At 44.3% G+C, this 21,374-nt stretch overlaps 1 protein-coding gene across 1 annotated transcript in view; it reads left to right on the top strand.

Annotated features, from left to right (window-relative positions):
* LOC144771837 (zona pellucida-like domain-containing protein 1) overlaps positions 1 to 21,374 on the top strand; it is a 558,912-nt gene that overhangs the window by 515,546 nt on the left and 21,992 nt on the right. Inside the window, exon 10 of the mRNA XM_078656105.1 lies at positions 626 to 649. Within this exon, the coding sequence (XP_078512231.1) occupies positions 626 to 649 (24 nt within the window). The remainder of the gene's footprint in view (positions 1 to 625; positions 650 to 21,374) is intronic.

The following is a 21,374-nucleotide window of genomic DNA, read 5'->3' as shown; positions in this document are numbered from 1 at the left end:
GTGGCCATTAGGCCACTTTACCTCAGCCCTCCTGGAGCAGCAGCAATGTGCTTTTCTTCACCCCTCCCCTGCCAAGCCATCATCCTGAGATTATGGTGCTCTGGGGAGGGGCTGAGTAAGAGAAGCAGCATGGCTTGGGGCCAGGTGCTGTCACCTCGTTCCCAATGTCTTTGAGCCTTGGTGGAGGGGGTGTTGTTAGCTTAGGCCTTGGTGTGAGGTCACCTTGCCCAGTGAAAACAATTGAAAGGGTGTGAAGTTAGCGCCAAAGATGCCGAATTTGGAACAAGAGAAACCAGGTTTCAGTCTGAGTGTCGGTTTAACAACATTTGATCCTGGGCAAATCACCTAATCTCCCCGCTCCTTCTATTTGTCACCCATGTTACTGGGTCTATAAGCTTTCAAATTCTAAAGTTACCAAACATTTCTGTAAAACTGAAACGAACCAAATGATGTTTCCTGAAACAGCATGATCCAGGAATGTGGACCACGTTTATTTGGGAATGCCCGGGCCTTATTATGATTGCAATATAACCCTATCCTAAAACAATATGTTATATTGAGATTATCTTAAAATAATTCGTTTTAATTAATTTTCATGTGATATATTCTTTTTTTATCTTTCCAGGTATTCCAGCAAGTACAGAAACAGGTCAGTAACACGTTGATTTGATAAGTTTCACAAATATATGGTGCGTGCTGTGTTTTCGCCAGAGTGCAAAACATGAAAAATAATGCCAGTAGGATTTATTTATTAAACAGTGTAAAAGTCGGAGCAGATGCAACATAAAAGTTGTAAGTGTTAAAGTTGAATGCAAAATGAGACTTCTACGTCATCTAAAGTCGACTGGTCCGATTCATAAAGCTCTTTGCACGCATAAGTGACACGCATAAGTGAAACCTTGTGGCTGAAATATACGTTTATAATCCCATCCTTGATGTGAAGTTATTACGTACCTGTAAAATCTCTTTATATAAATAAGCACTGGGGAAAAAAACATTAGGGATTAACAGGTTTTGAATGTAAATTGTATTTTATCACACAGAAATACTTCAGAACTGTAGATTTTTGGATGACAGCACATCTCCTCACAGGTCAAGTTTGTAGGCAATCCAAGTGGGCCCACATACAAAAGTTGGTGAACACTCATAAACTTGCAAGCTCATAAGTAGTCACAATTTCTGCACATGTTTTCCATCTTGAGGTTTACTCCAGTCAAAGGCAGGGATAAACCCCTGTTTGGGAGTGTTTTCAACATTGGCAAAACACTCCAAAAGTTACACAGTGTGGGGCATATTATCAAGGGGGTTTATCTCCGCTTTTTGGCTTTAAAAGCCAAGAAAGCGGAGATAAAATTATCTCCCTATTACCTAGCTGTCGCTAACACCAGTTAGCGACAGCTAGTAGGAGATAGCGACCATCTTGGGCCCCACTTTGCATGTCAGTGATATTTATCACTAATGACATGCAAAGTGGGCGTGCCAAGATGTTAGCGACTGGAAACAGTCGCTAACATCGCTATCTCCTATTACCAACGTTTGGAGATATTCGCGCTAAGCGCGAATATCTCCAAAAGCTAACACCTGCCCTGAGCAGTTCTTAGCCATGTTATCCAATGGGAGGTGGATAACATGGCTAAGAGCATTAGCTCGGTAACGCATGAATATTGGTGACTTTTCAGCGATATTCATGGTTTGCGACCGATTTTTATCGCATTTGCGATACACCTTGGTAATCCCAAGGTTTATCTGTGATAAAAATCGCCGCAGCTGAGCGGTAAATGTTTGTCTCTAACCAAGCAATAGCGATAATTATCGCTATTGCTTGGTAATATGCCCCTGTAAGTGCACTTTAGCATTCCAGTTCCACGTGGCAATACATACCTGGGAGATTCTGTGTAGGTAGGTAAATCAATATGTATGTGACTGCTTCTGAGAACTCACAGTTGTTTTTTCCAAGTGAAATCTTGGAATTTTGTGAATTCTATGAAAGTTAGACATGTACTCAAAGTGTAGGCGGGAGCCTATGTGATTATATTTCCAACTTATAACCTACGAAGTTTGTGAGCCAGTTTCTGAGTCAGGCACTTGTGGCAATTACCCCATTAAATATAAATAGCTATCTTGTGTGGAAAATTCCAGCCAACATACATTCTGATATATAGAGAGGCAGCCAATAAAACGACAAACATCCCCATCAATCATTTTGGATTTAGTAGAGTAACACTGCTGGCATGATCCTTACTGAAAGATGCAATGTCAACTCCTTCAAAGGTCTCCAAAGGCTTACCGACAATTATAAAACGTAATATAATTGTATTTAATTTTGCATATTTTATTAATAGTAAAATTGGATACAAGTGGCAGATGTATCGGCGTAATGGAGAAACATTTAGTTGCGTTGACGCAGAGAGGAGCGTGAACACTGTTATTGTTATTATAAAATATGGTACTTTAACGTTGCAAAATATGGTACTTCGTAAACTACAAACACAGTATATCAACAATGATAAGCAAGCTGAGCAGATTCGGAATGATGATGGCAATTTTTTAGAAAAACAAATGATGGTTGCATCTATATTTATATTTTTTGTAGTTGAGACATTTGTTTGAACAGAAATACTGCTTCAATTTATAAAGATATAAACAACAACTCGAGCAACCCTTATGTCCATGCGAACAGGGCATCAAGTGATCCTTGAAACGTACGTTCACATAGAACTCATTCTGAAACACAATTAGGGTTATCACAGATATTACTGTACAGACTCGATCCTAATTGATATTGCAATTAAACAAATTTAAAACAAAAACAGATAAAGAAGCCAGTGCGTAACATGGTTCAGCGGAATCGAGGTTTATTTGATAAAATGTGCAGCAATCAGCATGATTTTTTTACGACAGTGTGTTGAGAGAATATCGTAGCAAAAGACCCCAGATGTGTACACAAACCAAAACCAACAGATAAGAAACATTGAAGTAAATCAAGAGCAAAAACACGATATTCGTTGATATGGTTGTGAGACAGCAGTTTCTATTAAGAACAACTCATGGATACAAAAATACATTCATTCTATCAGCAAACAGTGGAAACGTTGTCTGTCTCTATATTCTTGTCGATGGCATTCTGACCCCTATAGGATAACGGGATCTCATCAGGACACGGGATACCTGGGGTTGGCTGAATTGTAGAGCAGAAGTAAATTCTGTAATGTCAGTGCACTTCCTTGAAAAGGAAGATGGCTTTGGGGGCAACTGACCCTTTAATTTTCAGGTAAGGATAGGCACAGCATCCTGACCTGTAGGAGTGCGCAAGCTTTGAGGAGCTTCTTATGCTGACCAAGGGACTGTGCCTTGTTCCCAGCTCATCTACATGGAAACGTTATCCTTTAGCACTTCAGCTAGCCTTACCTGAAAATCAAAGGGACGGTTGCCCTCCAAGCCAGAGGTGCACTGACATTCTGAATTGACTTCTGCTCTACAATTCAGCCAACCCCAGGTGTCCCATGTCCTTATGAGATCCCCTTATCCCTTAGGGGTCGAAACGGCATCGACAAGATTATAGAGAAAGACAATGTTTCCACTGTTTGCCGTTACAATGAATGTATTTTTGTATCCATGAGTTGTCCTTGATATAAACTGCTGTCTCACAACTGTTTCAACCAATTACCTGTTTTTGATCTTGATTCACATCACTGTTTCTTATCTTTTAGTTTTGGTTTGTGTACACATCTGGGGTAGTTTGCTACTATATTCTCTAAACACACTGTCGTAGAAATGTTCTTTGCTAATTGCGGCATATTTGTTCAATTAAAACTTGGTTCGGATGAACCGTGTTACGCACTGGCTTCTTTATCTGTTTTTCTTTTAAACATGTTTAACTACAATATCATTTAGGATTGAGTCCGTACAGTAATGTCTGTGATAACTATTACTTGAGTTTCAGAATGAGTTCCATGTGAACGTATGTTTCAAGGATCAATCTATACTTGAACAAATTAAAGGAAGGTGTGATAAAGATCTTAGCAGGTAGGACTGTTACCTAATGTAAGAAACTGGGTGATTGTTTGATGGGGGATGGAACCTGTGCTCGACCCTCTGAAAACTTGGGACTAAGTAGTCATGCTTCATTTGGAGGCTATGTGTAAAGTATTTATGCCGCACACAAACAGTAATAAAGTAAAAACACAGCATATGAAAAATACCAAACCAATTTAGAAAATAGAGTGCAATTTAAATAAAATCTCATCATTAGAACCAGAGATAATGGGTTTGAAGGTTGTTAGTGAAAATAGCAACAAGAATCAGAAAACTCCACTCGAGATTATCTGGTAGCATTAGGCTTAGGGAAAGTCCCAAGTTTAAGCAGATTGCAATGGAGCATGGGTTGGATACAGGGGCTAGGGTAGCCCCAATGCACAATTAACTTCTCAAGTCTGGCAGGAAGAGTTCCATTCACATTGGTGGAGGCAGAGAGAAGAAGGCTTTCAGTGCAAAAAGCAGGGCGAGTGTCACAGACAATTGTCCTTGTAACGCAAAGATACAGTAGTTGCTGGAGCTTTGTGGTGGTGGATTGTCACTGTGGGCATGAAATGCAGGCCTCACATTGCCAGTCATCATAAAGAGCAGGTCTCGCTGGAATTTCACATTGGCAGTCATCGCAGGCAGTACAGTCTAGGTGCAGTGAGGCCAGATCGCAGTTGCAAGGATGCTAAACTTCAGAATTTTCACCTTTTTCTTTAGGAGGAGCTCTCACTAATGTCAGCCTAGAGTCCAGGACCTGGGAGGCCCTGCTTAGGGATCAAGACCCACTTCAGCAGAGGTCAGCCGCAGGGCTCAAGCAGGTCTAGTTGCATCTGGTCAGCTGGTCAGTTGGAGAGAGGCCTATGGAAGTTTGTTGTGTTCTTGTAGCTTATACAGGAAGTCGATCAACTGAACCTTGGAGTCACGCTGGGTAGCCCGAGATGATGGCAAGAAGGTCCAATTTTCCTTCTTCAGACAGCTAGGAAGCAGAAAAATATGTATTTGTTAATATAAAACTCTCTAGTATCCTCTACACAAGGACAGAACACAAAGGGTATATGGTCAAAATATCGAGTCCAAAATATCGAGTAACACAATTATCGACTCCAAAATAAAGAATGGAAAAAATATCGAATGGACAGAATATACACATCAAAAATATCGTTTTTAAGGTAAGTAATGTAATATCGATTTTAAAAATATAGAAAGTCAAAATATCGAGGTACATAATATAGGTTATTAATAATATCGAATTTTTTAAAGTGTTTTGTATGTTAGTATATGTGTGAAAAGTGTATATTTTTTTGTAATATATTTTAAGTAATTAATTTTATATTATTTAATTTTTGCGTAATTTAATTCTGTAGCGGGTTGTGGGTTTATAGGGGAATAGGGTGGGAAGTAATTTATTATAATTAATTAAATATGTTAATTAATTTATTGGTATTTATTTTGAATAAATCGTTAATTAATTTTTTATTTTGAATAAATCGTTAATTAATTTTCAATTGTTAATTAATTAATTCTTAATTGATAATACATTTTTATTAATTGATAATTATGTGAATAATATTAATTTATTTTCTGTAGCGGGTTGTGGGTTTATAGGGGAATAGGGTGGGAAGTCATTTAATTATAATTAATTAAATATGTAAATTTATTTTTTGTATTTATTTTGAATAAATTGTTAATTAATTTTTAATTGGTAATTAATTATTCTTAATTGATAATTAATTTTTATTAATTGATTCATTGATAATTATGTGAATAATATTAATTTATTTTCTGTAGCTGGTTGTGGGTTTATAGGGGAATAGGTTGGGAAGTAATTTAATTATAATTAATTAAATATGTTAATTTATTTGTTGGTATTTATTTTGAATAAATTGTTAATTAATTTTAATTGGTAATTAATTAATTCTTAATTGGTAATTAATTTTTATTAATTTGTATTAATTGATAATTATGTGAATTATATTAATTTATTTTCACTAGAGTGGGAATAGTAAAATTTACCCCTATGCTATCCAACGTTTTCCCTACTGTTGCACTCACTGGAGTGGGAATAGTAATTTTTACCCCTACGCTATCCAATGCTTTCCATACTGTTGCACTCTCTGGAGTGGGAATAGTAATTTTTACCCCTACGCTATCCAACGCTTTTCATACTGTTGCACTCTCTGGAGTGGGAATAGTAATGTTTACCCCTACGCTATCCAACGCCTTCCCTACTGTTACTGTTGCACTCTCTGGAGTGGGAATAGTAATTTTTACCCCTACACTATCCAACGTTTTCCCTACTGTTGCACTCTCTGGAGTGGGAAGAGTCATTTTTACCCCTACGCTATCCAACGCTTTCCCTATTGTTGCACTCTCTGGAGTGGGAATAGTAATTTTTACCCTACGCTATCCAACGCTTTCCCTACTGTTGCACTCTCTGGAGTGGGAATAGTAACTTTTACCCCTACACTATCCAACGCCTTCCCTACTGTTGCACTGTCTGGAGTGGGAATAGTAATTTTTACCCCAACGCTATCCAATGCTTTCCCTACTGTTGCACTCACTGGAGTGGGAATAGTAATTTTTACCCCTACGCTATCCAACGCTTTCCCTACTGTTGCACTCTCAGGAGTGGGAATGGTAATTTTTACCCCTACGCTATCCAACGCTTTCCCTACTGTTGCACTCTCATGGAGTGGGAATAGTCATTTTTACTCCTACGCTATCCAACGCTTTCCCTACTGTTGCACTCTCTGGAGTGGGAATAGTAATTTTTACCCCTAAGCTATCCAACGCTTTCCCTACTGTTGCACTCTCTGGAGTGGGAATAGTAATTTTTACCCCTACGCTATCCAACGCTTTCCCTACTGTTGCACTCTCTGGAGTGGGAGTAGTAATTTGTAACCCTACGCTATCCAACGCTTTCCCTACTGTTGCACTCTTTGGAGTGGGAATAGTAATTGTTACCCCTACGCTATCCAACGCTTTCCCTACTGTTGCACTTCCAGGGGTGGGAATAGTAATTTTTACACTCCCGCTATCCTACGGTAATAATATTGTGCATTTTTAATTATTATTATGTTAATATGTATATATGTTTTAACATATGTGATTGTATGGGTTTTTTATGTTAAATTAATTATTTAATAATTTTAAGGTAATTTAAGTATTTTCAAGTGTATTTTAGCTATTTATTTTTAATATTTTTTACATTTTACATTATTTTTAAGAAATTCGATATTTTTACAAAGTATATATTTTTAAACGATATTTTGGATTCAATATTTTGATACTTACCCGTTTGTACATAGGGATTCGATATTTTGTCTCTCGATATTTTGGCATCGGTATTTTGGGTAATCTATATTTTGTCCCTCGATATTTAGTCAGTGATCCAACACAAAGCACACACTACGAGATCAATATAACAGTTGTAAGTAGCACAATACACAGTGGGTTCCAGGGGGAGACCAAACTATATACTAATATAGTGGTATAACAACTATTACTCAGGTAAAGACAAGGTTTGGAGCACGTAGGATCACTAGGACCCTAAAGAATCACCCAAGGTGAGTAGATAAGTACCCCACAGAGGATGGGTGCAGTGTGCTAACACGACCGCAGGCTCAGTACAATTCTATGGGGAAGTTGCGGTAGTAATTTGACCAATTAAGGACCCTTCTAGAAGGACTCTGAGTAAACCCTTTGGGACTTAGGATGTTGGAGAGTCACCCCACCCATGGATATCATAGTACCAGAGTTACCTATTCCAGAGGAGCCGGATGCATAGGTCTGGAGTGGTGTCGGAAACCGCAGTCGTTCTCAATGGAGGGCTGCAAAGAAGTGCTGCTGCAGTGAAGATGAAAAGGGTTTGGTGGAATCCCAGCCGGGATTTTTGAAGAAAGGAACCTGAAAGCAGAGGGGACAGAATCTGGGTCCCTCCAGAGTGATCAGGGGCTAGGGAGACAAATGCCCACTGATGTTGGTTGCTTCAGGTGCGAAGGAGGGATGCTTGACTCTGCAGTCACGAGGACCAGGAAACATTGATGACAACCAGGAGCTGGATGTGAGTTGTTCCATGAAGGATATTGAGTGCTGAGGGGTCGGTGTCCGGCTGGAACACCAACAAGCCTTGGCAAAAGTGACCCATTCAGGAAAGTCAAGCAGGTTACGGTGTGGACCAGCAAGGTCCAGGGGACCAACCAAGGAATGAGGAGTCACAGCACATCTGGAGCAACCAACAGAATTCAAGATGACCCTCAGAAGGACCCACAGGCCGAAAGACCAGGAGTCGCGAGGGGAGCTAGAGCAAGATCACAAAGTACCAGCCCACGGAGCACTCAATGCAGGAAGGTAGGAGTTCTTTAGTGGAAATTCTGATCAGGGTCAGGAGTACACGAAATCCAATGCACAAGCTCAGATATTGCCAACAAGCATATGCACTTGCAAATATTCATGGTGCACAGGGGTTCGGGTTATGCAGTCCCCAAGAGGGATACTGACCTCAAACTTGCTGAGAGGGCAGATCAACCTCAGCGACCTTTGAAACCCACCTTCTGTGTTGCTGGAGTCTTCAGAGTCATCAGGAGCTTGGGAGCAGCAGACAAGTCAGTTGTGTTCAAATCAATCAATCAGTCATTTGTTAAGCACACTACATACCCGAAAGGGTCTCAAGGCGCTGGGGGGGGGGGGGTGGGGGCCGCTACTGATCGAACAGCCAGGTCTTTAGTATCCTCATGAAGGTCAGCAGGTCTTGGGTCTGTCGTAGACTCAGTGGGAGGGTGTTCCATGTCTTGGCGGCGAGGTGGGAGAAGGATCTCCCGCCGGTGGTTGTTCTTCGAATGCGCGGGACAGTGGCGAGTGAGAGGTCGGCGCAGCGTAGCTGGCGGTTGGGGGTGTAGAAGGAGAGCCGTCTGTTGGGGTAGGCTGGGCCAGTTTTGTGGAGTGCCTTGTGTGCGTGGATGAGGAGCTTAAAGGATATCCTCTTGTTGCCGGGGAGCCATTGCAGGTTTCTCAGGTGGGGGGTGATGTGGCCGTGTCATGGTACATCAAGGATCAGTCGTGCCGAGGTGTGTTGGATGCATTGTAGTCAATTGATGAGCTTGGTTGAGTCTTCTGCTGACGAGGGCCTGGGTAACTGTCTTTCTTGTATCTGTTGGGATCCATCTGTAGATCTTGCGGAGCATGCAGAGGACATTGAAGCAGGAGGAGGAGACGGCATTGACTTGCTTGGTCATTGAGAGCGTTGAGTCGAGGATGATTCCAAGGTTGCGTGCGGGGTTGGTGGGGGGTCAGGGCTGCCCCCAGTGCCGTTGGCCACCAGGAGTCGTCCCAGGCTGATGGGTTGGAGCCGAGGATGAGGACCTCCGTCTTGTCCGAGTTCAGCTTCAGACGGCTGATCTCCATCCAGTCGGCGACGGCCTTCATTCCTTCAGGGAGGTTGGCTTTGGCGGTGATGGGGTCCTTGGTGAGAGAGCGGATCAGTCGAGTGTCGTCGGCGAAGGAGATTATGTTGAGATCGTGCTGTCAGGCGACGTGTGCGAGCGGGGCCATGTAAATGTTGAACAGTGTCGTACTGAAGGAGGATCCTTGGGGTACGCCGCAGATGATCTTGGAGACTTCGGAAGGGAACGAGGGAGGCAGACACTCTGTGTTCTGCCAGAGAGTAAGGAGATGGTCCATTCCAGAGCCTTGTCTCGGATCCCTGTGGCGTGGAGGCGTGCACATAGTGTGCGGTGGCAGACGGTGTCAAAGGCTGAGTGCTGCAGTCTCCCCGTTGTCTAGCAGGGTCCTGATGTCGTCGGTGGCGGTGATGAGGGCGGTCTCGGTGCTGTGGTTGCTGCGGAACCCTGACTGGGAAGGGTCCAGGATTCTGTCCTCTTCGAGGTATCGGGTTAGCAGTCTGTTAACGATTTTCTCAATGACCTTGGCTGGGAAGGGGAGAAGAGAGATGGGTCGGAAGTTTTTGAGGTGTCTTGGGTCTGCCTTGGGTTTTTTGAGTAGGGCGTTGATCTCGGCGTGTTTCCAGCTCTCTGGGAAGGTCGCAGTCTCAAGGGAGAGATTGATGACATTGCGTAGGTGGGGTGCGATGGAGCTGCTTGCTTTGTTGAAGACGTGGTGCGGGAATGGGTCTGACTGAGAGCCAGGGTGGATTGTGCTCATGGTCTTGATGGTGTCATCGACGCTCATGCTGGTCCAGGCTAGCAAGAGAACGTGGTCGATGGTGTGCGGAGGGTCTGTTGTGTTGCTGTCTGGGTGTTAAAGCTGTTGTGGATGTCTGCTATCTTGCGGTGGAAGAAGGTGGCGAGGGAGTCGCACAGGGCTTGCGACGGCAGGATGCCGTTGGTGTTGGAGCTGGGGTTGAAGAGATCCTTCATGATGTTTAAAAGCTCCTTGCTGTCGTGTGCATTGTTGTCGAGGCGGTCTTTGAAGGAGGTCTTCTTGGCAGCCCTGATGAGGTGATGGTGGTTGCGGACAGCATCCTTGTGTGCTGCGTGGCTGTCCAGAGTTTGTTCACTGTGCCATTTCTTCTCTAGTTTCCGGCAGGCTTGCTTGGAATCTAGGAGTTCTGGGGTGAACCAGCTGGCCCTCTTGCTGGTGTCTCTGTGGGGGGGTTTCTTCAGTGGGGCGAGGGTGTTGGCTCAGTCCTCGATCCAGCATCTGAGGTTGTGGGCAGCGATGTCAATGTTGGAGGGTTCTGTGGGTGGGCTCAGAGCGAGGTTTGCATGTAGTTGGTCTTCGGTGATTTTACTCCAGCGGTGGCCGGGATCTGTTGGGTGCGGTGGTGTGTGGTGGGTTTCTGGAAGGTGAAGTGGATGCAGAGGTGGTCGGTCCAGATGAGTTCGGTGGTGTGGCTGACAGGGACGTGCGGGCTTGAGGAGAAGACGGGGTCGAGCGTGTGGCCGGCGGAGTGGGTGGGCGTTGTTACGAGTTGTCTCAGTCCGAGGTTGGCGAGGTTATCGATCAGGGTTGTGGAGTTGTTGTTCTCAAGGTGAAAGTTCAGGTCTCCGAGGAGGATGTAGTCGGTGGAGGTCAGGGCGTGCGTGCTTATGAAGTCGGCGATGGAGTCGCTGAACTGGGGCAGGGTCCGGGTGGTCGGTAGACGAGAGTGCCTCTGAGGGTGGAGTTGGGGTCTGTGTGGATCTGGAAATGCATGTGTTCGGCAGTGCCGAGCGCGTCGTCGGAGCTAGTCGAGACCCTGATGCTGTTCTTGTGGATAATGGCGATTCCTCCTTCAACTCCGTTGGTGCGGTCTCTGTGGGTGATCTTATAGCCGTCTGGGATGGCTTTGGCTATGTCGGGTGCGGAGGAGTTGTTCAACCAGGTCTCTGTCAAGAAGGCGACGTCTGGGGAGGTTGTGTTGAGCAGGTCCCCGAGATCGACGGCGTGTTTGCGTGCGGAGCAGGTATTCAGTATTATGCATCGGAGGTGGTTGAGGTCTTTCTTGACGGGTGGTTCGTCGGCTCTGTGGCTGGTGTAGCTGCAGTTCCGGCAGGTGTAGGGACCTTGTGTGTGTTTCGGGCGGCCTTGAAGCACTTGTGGGTCCGTCCGGGGTTGAGAGCGTGCCGAGTGCTGGCGTCGTAGTGGCGGCGGTAGTCGTGGCGCGTGCGGGGGCCAGAGGTTCTGGCTCTGGGCGCGGTCCAGGAACGGGCGGGCGCAGACGGGCTTGCTGCGCCCCAGCGGCCCGACCGCACAGCGGCCGGCATGTGTGGGGAGGTGGGAGTGAGGAGCAGCTGCAGGGCAGGGCAGAGAATGGGCAGTCAGGGGGGCAAAGCCACAGGGGACGCAATGGCGGGGGCGTGAGGGGCGACGAAGGAAACAGAAGGCAGAAGGGCATAACAATTGAGGGGGAAACGATTGGCACAGAGGGCAAAAGGTCACAAGAAAGGGCAGAAAGGTCACAAAAAAAGGGGGGGGAAACGGGTGGCACAGAAGGCAGAAAGGTCACAGAAATGCAGGGGCAACTAAGCAACAGAAGGCAAAACAGGCAGAGAGACACGGGGGCCGCGAGGGGAGCAGAAGGAAAACCGGGCAGAGAGACACAGGGGCAGCGAGGGGAGCAGAAGGGAACCCCGGCAGAGAGACATGGGGGCAGCGAGGGAGAGAACGGCCACAGGCGGTGCTGTGCGGAGGGGGAGCGACCTACCGTTGAGGTGCCTGTGAAGTGGCTTCTTAACCCCAAGGGAGATTCTTCAGTCGTCCTCAGTGCACCACAGGTCCTGCATGGAGCCTGTATGGAGCAAAGGCACAGACAAAGCTTTGGACTGAGAGGGAAAGAAAGTCCGGCCCAGTCAAAGTCCAGAGCGTCCAGACGGTCGGAGGTCAGTGGTTTCTTCTTGTAGAATCTTGTCCAAATTAAATCTAAAGAGCTACAGTCAGTTAAGGCTTATGGTACCCGTAGGAGAGGATTGGATAGATTCAGGGGACCCTCCTAGGGGAGGGTCAGGACAGAGTGGTGTTTACACCCATGTCCTTTGTCCAGTTTTGCACCAGAGCAGGAGCCAACAGCTCCCAGAACTGGTTTCAGTTGGACTATGCACAGGGACACCAAATGTGCAGCAGGTGCAGACTTTCTGGCACTCTCAGAGTGCCCCCACCTAGCCCCATACACTAAATCCTGTCATAGAGGTGGTCACACCTCCCTGTGACAGGATGCCTCTTGTGCTGCCTTCCTCTGCTCGAGCTTGGCTCAGCTGCAGGAGGGCAGAAATGTATCTGTAGTCGGCAGCATCCATTACGTGCTGACCGGGTCGAGAAGGCTGACACCGGACAGACCAGTGACCCCACAAAGCTTGCTTCAGTAGGAGGGAATCATACCTCCCACACCAGTTATCCGTGTGGAGGTATGATTCCAAGGTGTTTTTTACCAAACACAATATGTCTCTATGCAGCCACTCGCAATGCACCTCTACCTATATGTCCGGCTAAGTCACAGACAACCCGGGAGAATGGTCTCTGAAGGCTGCAGAAGGGCTTTGCTAATGAAGGGGCACCCTCCCACGTAAAACCCAGCACCCTGCCTTCAGGAATGATAAGGCCTGGTATAGGGGTGACTTATTTGTTTTAAGTGTAAACACCAGCTTACACAGGATGCCGTAGCTGATCTGTAGTTCCATTTTGCATGGCCTCTCATGGGTGGCATAATACATGGTTCAACCCAAGGGAGGCCTCTGGGGTACCTATGCCCAGGGTACATGGGTACCATAAACTAGGGACTTATACGTGTACCCCAGTATCCAATCTGGAGTGTACCAAAGTACATGCATAACAATTTAGTGGAGAAAGTAGATCGACTGGAGTCCTGATTAGCAGGAACCCAGTCAGACTAGTCAAAACAGTGCAACATCAAGCAAAAAGTGGGGGTAACCATAAGAAGCAGAGCCTCCTTTCCTACAGGAACGTTCAAGTAAATTAAATGTACCAATCCGGTTTATGCCTATTGCAACATGTTTTCGGGAGAGAGCAAGTCGTTAACCACTGTTTAGCAGAGCAAAGGAGGGCAGAATTCCAATGCCCACAAAAATAGGTTCATCACCACGAGGCAAAAATCTAGTGGTGACCTTGCAAAAAGGGACAGTGCAACACCTAAGAAGGTGCTTTTCATGCTGAGAATTTACTTGAAGGTTGGCATGTCAAGAAGAAAGGGTGCCATTCCATATACATCTAGTATTCTTTCTGATATGAAAGTTTATTTAGGAGAAATGTGGGGATATATAAATGAGGCTGCTTGCCTGTGATACATGCGGTCTTGAAAATACTGCATACTTAAATTGGTTGCAACTCTCAAAGCTGCTTCACACAGCTGAGCGGAAAAAGCTTTGAGAGATTTAAGTTTTGATTTTTGGAAACTTGTTAAAAGAGCATTCATAGAGTCACGTCAGCCTATGAACTTTGGTTGGACCAGGATTTTGAGATTGTACATCAGGATGAAGTGTAGGATTGGAATACAGGAATCAGCACTCTAGGCTACTGCTTTTATGTGTGTGTCAATGTTGAGACTCAAATTAATGATGATATCTGAGGGTTTTGCTTGAAGAGACTAATTTATCTGTCCTACCTTCAAATCTTTCTTTGTTTATTCATTTTGATGTATTAAAACCATAAAGGACAACAATAATATTCATAATTTAATATTAAACAAACTTTCTCTTTTGAACCAATTCATCTAGAAAGCATGCAGCATAAATTCAAGAACATACGTCAAGGAGTGAATATACATGTATCAGAACAGATGTCACCTGAATAAAATAATTCCATGCAAGAAAGGGAATAATAAACCCCTTTAAAAACTGAGACCTGAGATCGCTTCACAGTGAACTCCTTGGTCGACCATCTGTTTTTTTGTTTCTGTGATCTAGCTTAATCGGATTGTGGGCTTTCTGAGATGGTTAAAAGAAAGTCTACCTCTGTAAGGGAGAATCCACAGGCGGGCAACATAGTATCCTCCTTTACAAATGCCATGGGAGCACGTGAACAGGAGATTGGCTCTGTAGAAGAGGAGTTTTGAATTGCCATGAAGTCTGCTTCTGGGAAAGGCAGTAGGGCAGAGCCCAGAGACTCAACTGAGATGAGCTGTACCTTCAGTTCTCCTTTGCAGCAGTTAGGCATAAAGGGAGATAGAAAATCAGTGCACAGTAAACATTCCTGATGAATTAATTTCTCTAGATGCTGCGCTTGATGTGCCTGTTGCACCAACTGCACCTGATTCATACTGTTCATCGCCTCTGGCAAAATTTAAACCACCCTAGTGCAGAAAAGGAAAGGCCACTCATGATGCGCGCTTGTTAGCCGAAGGGGCTGCATCTCCTACAATATTATAGGGCCCTTTGCTTTTCAGCTTCTTTCACAACCTCCTTGCAAATCGAAGGGACTCATCAAAGCCCTCACACAGCTCAGGAGAACCATGGCATAGGGGGGACAATGGTGGATTCAGGTGATAACATTGCTCGAATGCATGTGATGAGAGAGGTTGAGCCTTTAATACCCTGCCCATCTGGCCTTCAAACTCTCCAACTGCCTCCATGGGCCACTCCTTTCGTGTTGGTACTCAAAGGTTCACCCTCACTGAAGCCAGGCACTCGTGAAAACCATGACCAGTTGTTAAAGAAGGATTGCACCATTTAAATATGAGGATGAATGGCCCAGGGCAACTACACAGTCAGAATAACTATGTGCAGAGCGGCTCCTCGGCAAGCAATCTCCCCAAACCGGATACCAACGGTTGCATTGTTGTTAATTTTAGGTATAGAGCCGGTGTCAAGTACATTTTGGCAGACTTAATTTTCTAACGCATAGTCATTCAGCTATCGATGTACTTTCACTGGGCTACTTCTACAGATCAGCTAACAATCCCATCTGGCATCGAGTATTACTAACTTTGCTGCTACCATGAACAGATTTCTACCTCTAACACAGCTAGATCAACGAGACTGACTTGCAAACAAGTCAGCTGACTCCAAGGACTTCATAGACAAATATGTACATTGTAATATGCCTGTTCCCCTAGAGAGGGCAGTCGGTCCTTCCATTCCAGCAGAGGAAAGCCCTGTTACTATGTGTCTTGGAAACAACAGAGGTGGAGGAAACAGATTTGCATCATGGAATGTGGCAAGATTGAGTGCAAAACTGGTGAACTCGGACTGGTTAAACTTCATCATACCCTACACAGTTCTTTGTTTATGAAACTTGGCTTCTAGAACACGTTTTTATTGATGGGTGTTTGGCCTATTTTACTTCTGTGATAGCAGCCCTATGGGCTACCAAAGGAGGCTTAATTACAGTGGTGGCCCTCACCTTCACAGGTTGGATTTCTCGGGTAAGCCTGGCAACTCCCCATTATCAAAAAAGATTCATAAAATGTGAAAGAGAACATATGCTACTGGTTAATTTTTATACCAATGTTTTTGATGCCAGTAATACTGCCACAGTGAAAGCCTTGCAGGAGGATATAGAGCAAAGTCAGAACATAAATCAGTGTTAGCTATGTGATTGTGTGGATGGGAGATTTTAACGCAAAACATTGCCAAGTGTCCCCAGCAATTTTGTGTCTCCTGTTGAACACGGAAGGGGAGCCTACTGCACATTTCAGTCACCCATAGGGGGGTGATCTCAATTCGCTAATAATCAGTTACAACCTGATATTTGCTTTTGAAGGGTCCGCACCTGTAGAAAGAGAGTTATACGGCTTCCTTACTGTCACAGAAAAGGATACTAAGAGAAGAAACCTACCATAACTTAATAAAGGCCAGTGATCTTAAAGGTAGTGAACTTTTCAGGCTAATGGTAAACTGTAACTACTGGAGAAAGCTCATGAAGCCTGGCTTGAAACAGTGATACTCCTGGAGGACTGGATCAGGCATTTTTTTCAATTATACTCAGATCCCATCCCTCAAGAGGGCCATCTTTCGAGAAAGACTGAGACAATAAAATCTGCATGCCCAATAGCTCCCTCTCAACCACTCTGTAGCCTTGAGATTGATATGAATGTGATAAAGGCCATTAACAGGTGCCCTACTGGGAAATCTCCAGGCCCAGATGGGATACCAGTGGATGTTTTCAGGGAAAATGTACCACTTTAGGCCCCTCTCCTGACTTATATTCTTAAGGCTTCCTTAGTCTAGGGCTCTTCCAAGGCTTGGTCACATGCGACAATAGTCTCAATCTTTAAGAATGGATCCAATGTTGCCCCCAAAGTGCTATCACCCTATCTCTTTAATAAATTCTTCTGCCAAAAATGGGCAGGATCTTGCTACAACAGCTGCAAATCTGGGCAACTCACAACAACGTGCTCTCAGATTTTCAGTTTTGTTCATGTTGGCCTTGGACCGTAGAGCAATGCCTTAACCCAGTGGTTCCCAATCTGTGCTCTGTAGCTCCCTGATGCACCATCAAACCTAGCCAGCGGAACCGCACACCAAATACTTTGATGCATTTGAAGGGTTTGTTGGCTTGAGTTAAACTAATTAGAATTAAACACACAATGTTGATGATTTGTAAGTATATAATCTCACTATAGAGGTTCTAGAAGGAGGAATTATTACCATCTACGGTACCACTCCATATAATCTAATAATATAAAGTGAGGGATCTTGTCTAAACACATGAGTGCTTCTGTCCCTTTCTCCCTTTCACTTTTGGTTGAGTCTTCGTATAGACCATCCGGCTACCTTTTGTGAGTATAGATGATTTGTAAGTGACATGCGTAATGCTGGAAACATAGTGCTCAATTGATAGCATGTCGAGGGAGAGTACCTACACATTTCACTGGATTCTCACGTTCCAACCCTCCCAAAGTAAGAGGAAGATGGCTGATTTTTATTAGATTTCAAAATGCATTTTACACCAATGCACGTTATCAGGAAAGTAAAATTGTTTCTCAAACACACTAAGACCCTGATTATGATGTTGGTCGGCATTGCCTCTGACAGATATCAGCGCGGTTTCAGGACCGACCGACCTGCGGGTGGCGGTCCCGACCGCAGTATTACAATTAGAGTTCCCGGTTTTATGGTTTTTATTTCCATCTGTATTTAGCCATATTTATTTTTTGCCCATTTTATCTGTATTTATCCATATTTATTTTGTATTTTGCGTATAAATGAAGTTGTAACACTGTACTTTTCATTTGTATTTAACTGATAGACATGCACATGATGTCTGTCGTATTTTAGCTATTTAAGCGGCCAAATATAACACAATACATCCACTGGTAAACACTAGCATTATACCTCAAATGTATATTGGTTCATGCCATTATTTAAAGAAATTTCATTCTGTTTTTAAATTTCCCATGATGTCCATCTGCTCTGCAATTGGGCTATAACTCATTACAGACAGAACAGAGTCACTTAAAAGCAGCACGAATTTCTGTATTTATCCATTTAAAAAGAATTAATGCAGACAGTTTTTATCTGGAAAAATCTGTAGAAATGGAAAACAGGGAGCCTTAATTACAATGCAATCGCACATGGTATGGTCGCATACTCCTATTTCTCGACGGGAGCTTGTGCTCCAGCCGTCAACCAGCCGTAGCACAAGCTCCCATAGAGAAATGGGAGATTCTGTTAACCCCTGCACTGTGTGACAGGCAAGGTGCCTGCCACACAGTGCAGGGATTGACTGGGGGCACCATAGGTGCCACCTCGGCCCCCCACCGGAGGCCACAGGGAGAAGGGGGCCCTGCTGGGGACTCCAAAAGTCTCTTTCCAACAGGCTTCCCATGTCAGAAAGCCTGAAATGGAAAGCCTGTGGGAAACAGACATTGTAATCCTGATGGCAGAAACGCATTGTATAAGGATTACGTGTGGGTCTGACTGGCCAATGGGCTCCTTGAGCCCACTGGAAGACAGCCGGAATGACCAGCCCGTTTCAATTCCGACCGCCTAGATTGAAATTAGACATTTGGAATTTAAACTGTTGATGTCGGTTGGAAAGCCTCCGATCTGCAGTCAGAGGCTTTCCAATCGACATCATAATCAGGCCCTTAGTGTTATTAAGTATTGACATGAGTACTTGAGCCATAGGTACTTCCAGTACAAACACATTTCTAGACAGGCCAGCTCTCTCCATGAGCACAGGTAAAAAAATAAATATATATATACAGCTTAATGCCATCATTTGGAAGCAAGAAAGAGAGACGTTTAACAAAGAATCTGAAGAATTTATTTGGTTTGCATTAAATTGGGGGCAATTTTAAGGAGGAGACAGCTAAAATAAAGCTGTATTTTGTTTAAAAAATTGTGAGTCAACCTGCTGACACCGGTGTTTTTGCACGTATGACATGGGTAGAAATGGAAATGCTTGTTGATATTCTTCATGGGTAGAAACATTCTGGCAATGGGGCCTACATGCATAGAAGTGCTATTTAGTACTGTAAGTGGGATAAAAAAGTTTGAGAGGGTTCTCTAAAAAAGGCATGGGCAAAGAAGTGTAACGAGAAATATTTTATTACAGGTGCCTCCTTAGTAATACAAAAAGCCCTGCGTATATGATTATAATACCTTCATCCCAATAATTTCAGGGTCAAAAATTGAAGTACCCCCGAGGCCGGTATTAAATCCCCCCTCCCAAAATGCAACATAGTGAGGAGCCGCGGCCAATAGGTCAAGGGAGCCGCTGGTTGAAAAAGTGTGGGAACCACTGAATTAGAGGTAACTGCCAGTGTGATGTATGGTACAGCTGGGTAAATAACAGAAAGTTTTAAACTTAATTGTGGTGTGTACCAGGGTTGTGTACAGGCCCCCTTTATTTTCTGTAGTACATAAACAGTCTGGAAAAATATTTATTGAGTCTCAGTGTTGACTTTCCCATGGTCAGAAAACATATTGTACCTGCCCTGATTCATGCCGATGATGTGGTCTTATTGGCCATGTTTACAATTGGTTTGCAGTGGGTACTAGATCATTTCTGGGCCTTTATGAATAGTTTAGACCTGATGGTAAATCAAGCAAAAACTCACATAATGGTCTTTGAATCCAGAGATAAGGAGAATAAGGCTTTCTTTGTTAACAGTATGAAAATTAGTAAGGTCTCTCCATATCCTTACTTGGAAATAACATTTGTTGAAAGACAGCTTTGGGGCGGGAAACAGCAATGACAACGCACTGCCATTACAACGCAGGGATTACAACAAAAGTCGTTACAGCGCTGGAGGGCGCTGTTGGATAGGGAGTAGTGAGGCAAATTTAGTGGCCACAACCCAAAGTGCATGTGCTATCACTGTTTTATGCTGGAATGTAGCAGAGCTTCGCAGTAAGCATCATTTGTCTGAATCGTTAGATTTCACTACAGGGTTTAACATTTGCTTACTAGAAGCTTGGGCTGTCGGGCCAATTCATCTCAATGGCTTTAAAAATTCCACTCTCCAGCCACTCCTTCCAAATTTGGTGGGCCTAAAGGTGGTCTTTGCATTTATGCTTCCAATAAACTGGTCTACTCCAATATAGCTGTTAAGTCTACTAATTCATTTTGCCAAATTGTCTCCATAAAACTCTCAGGCTTATTTTTGCTGGTTTTAGTAAACTTCTATAATAATGCCAGAGATCTAGAAATATTACATTTTTATGTCAACTGGACTTTGACTTGGAATCATAAACTTCTAAAGAGCCTAGAGACAAAATGTTTTTATGTGGGGAGATTTTAACATTCCACCATGCCAGCTGTCATCTATTAAAGACTGTGTCATGGTTACCCCCACAAATGATGACATAACCTATTTTATACAGACAGAGTAAGGAGAGAAACTCAATGAGTTAATGAGTTATTTTTTAAATACTACTTGGGCTTTAGTAATGAATTTGGACATAGCCCAATTGACGTAACCTTTACATTTAATGGTAGTGTGGGTAACAGCATTATTGTAGTTGAGTTACTTTTTGCCCTGACCCCGAGCAGCATTTGCACTGAAGATTGCCCGCCTACACACCACGAGTGTTCCGTGTGCTGGCCCCTTATGTTTTCTCTTGAGGTCCCTTCGCGATCCCTAGTCCGTTGACTGGTGGGTCCCTGTGAAGGTAACTTTAACTTTTGGGCTCACTTGGTTGCTTCAGACGTGCCCTGACTCTCCATTGCTTGGGGAGTCCCCCGGACCTTGCTGGTCTGCACCGAAGAATCTTTACCTATCCTGCGTGGGTTGCTGTTGCCAAGGCTTGTTGTGTTCAATCCAAGCACCGACACAGCAGCAATCGACTTCCTTTGTGAGACAGCTCAAATCCAGCTCCTGGTTGTTGTCGACACCTTCTGGTCCTCGTGGCTGCAGAGTCAAGCTTTACCTCGTCATCCCTGAAACACCCAACATCGGTGGGCATTCGTCTATCGTGCCCTTGGTCACTGGCAAGTGACCCAGACTCTGTCTCTTCTGCTTTCAGGTTTTTCACATCTTCGTTCAGGCTTGGGTCACCCCGGACACTTTTCTTCTCCACGGCAGCAGCACTTTGCAGCAGATCACCATTGAAATCAACGACGATTCCCGACACCATTTGACACCTATGCACCCGACTTCCCTGGGTGAGGTAACTCGAGATCTACAGTACTCCCATGGGTGTTGGCCCTAAAACCCCCTAAGTCTAAAGGGGTTTGCTCAAAGTCCTCTCCTAAATGTCCTTTAACTTTAAAATTCCAACTGAGACTTTCCCCATAGAACCTAATGGAGCCCTCAGCTATGTTCTCACACTGCACACGTCCCTCGTGGGTCCCCTGTGTCACTACCTTGAGTGGTTTCTTGGGGGCCCGGTGATTCTACAGGCTGTAGGCCTTATGTTTAGTCAAGTCGTGGTTCTTTTACCACTTACTTAATATATGGTTTGGTCCGCCCCTGGGGCCCATTGTATATTGTGCTATTTACTGTCGTTTTTTAA

This window comes from Lissotriton helveticus, chromosome 8 (genome assembly GCF_964261635.1).
Source record: "Lissotriton helveticus chromosome 8, aLisHel1.1, whole genome shotgun sequence".
Classification (NCBI taxonomy): Eukaryota; Metazoa; Chordata; class Amphibia; order Caudata; family Salamandridae; genus Lissotriton; species Lissotriton helveticus.
The sequence above is the reverse complement of the archived record's forward strand: the minus strand, read 5'-3'. Positions and strand labels throughout refer to the sequence as shown.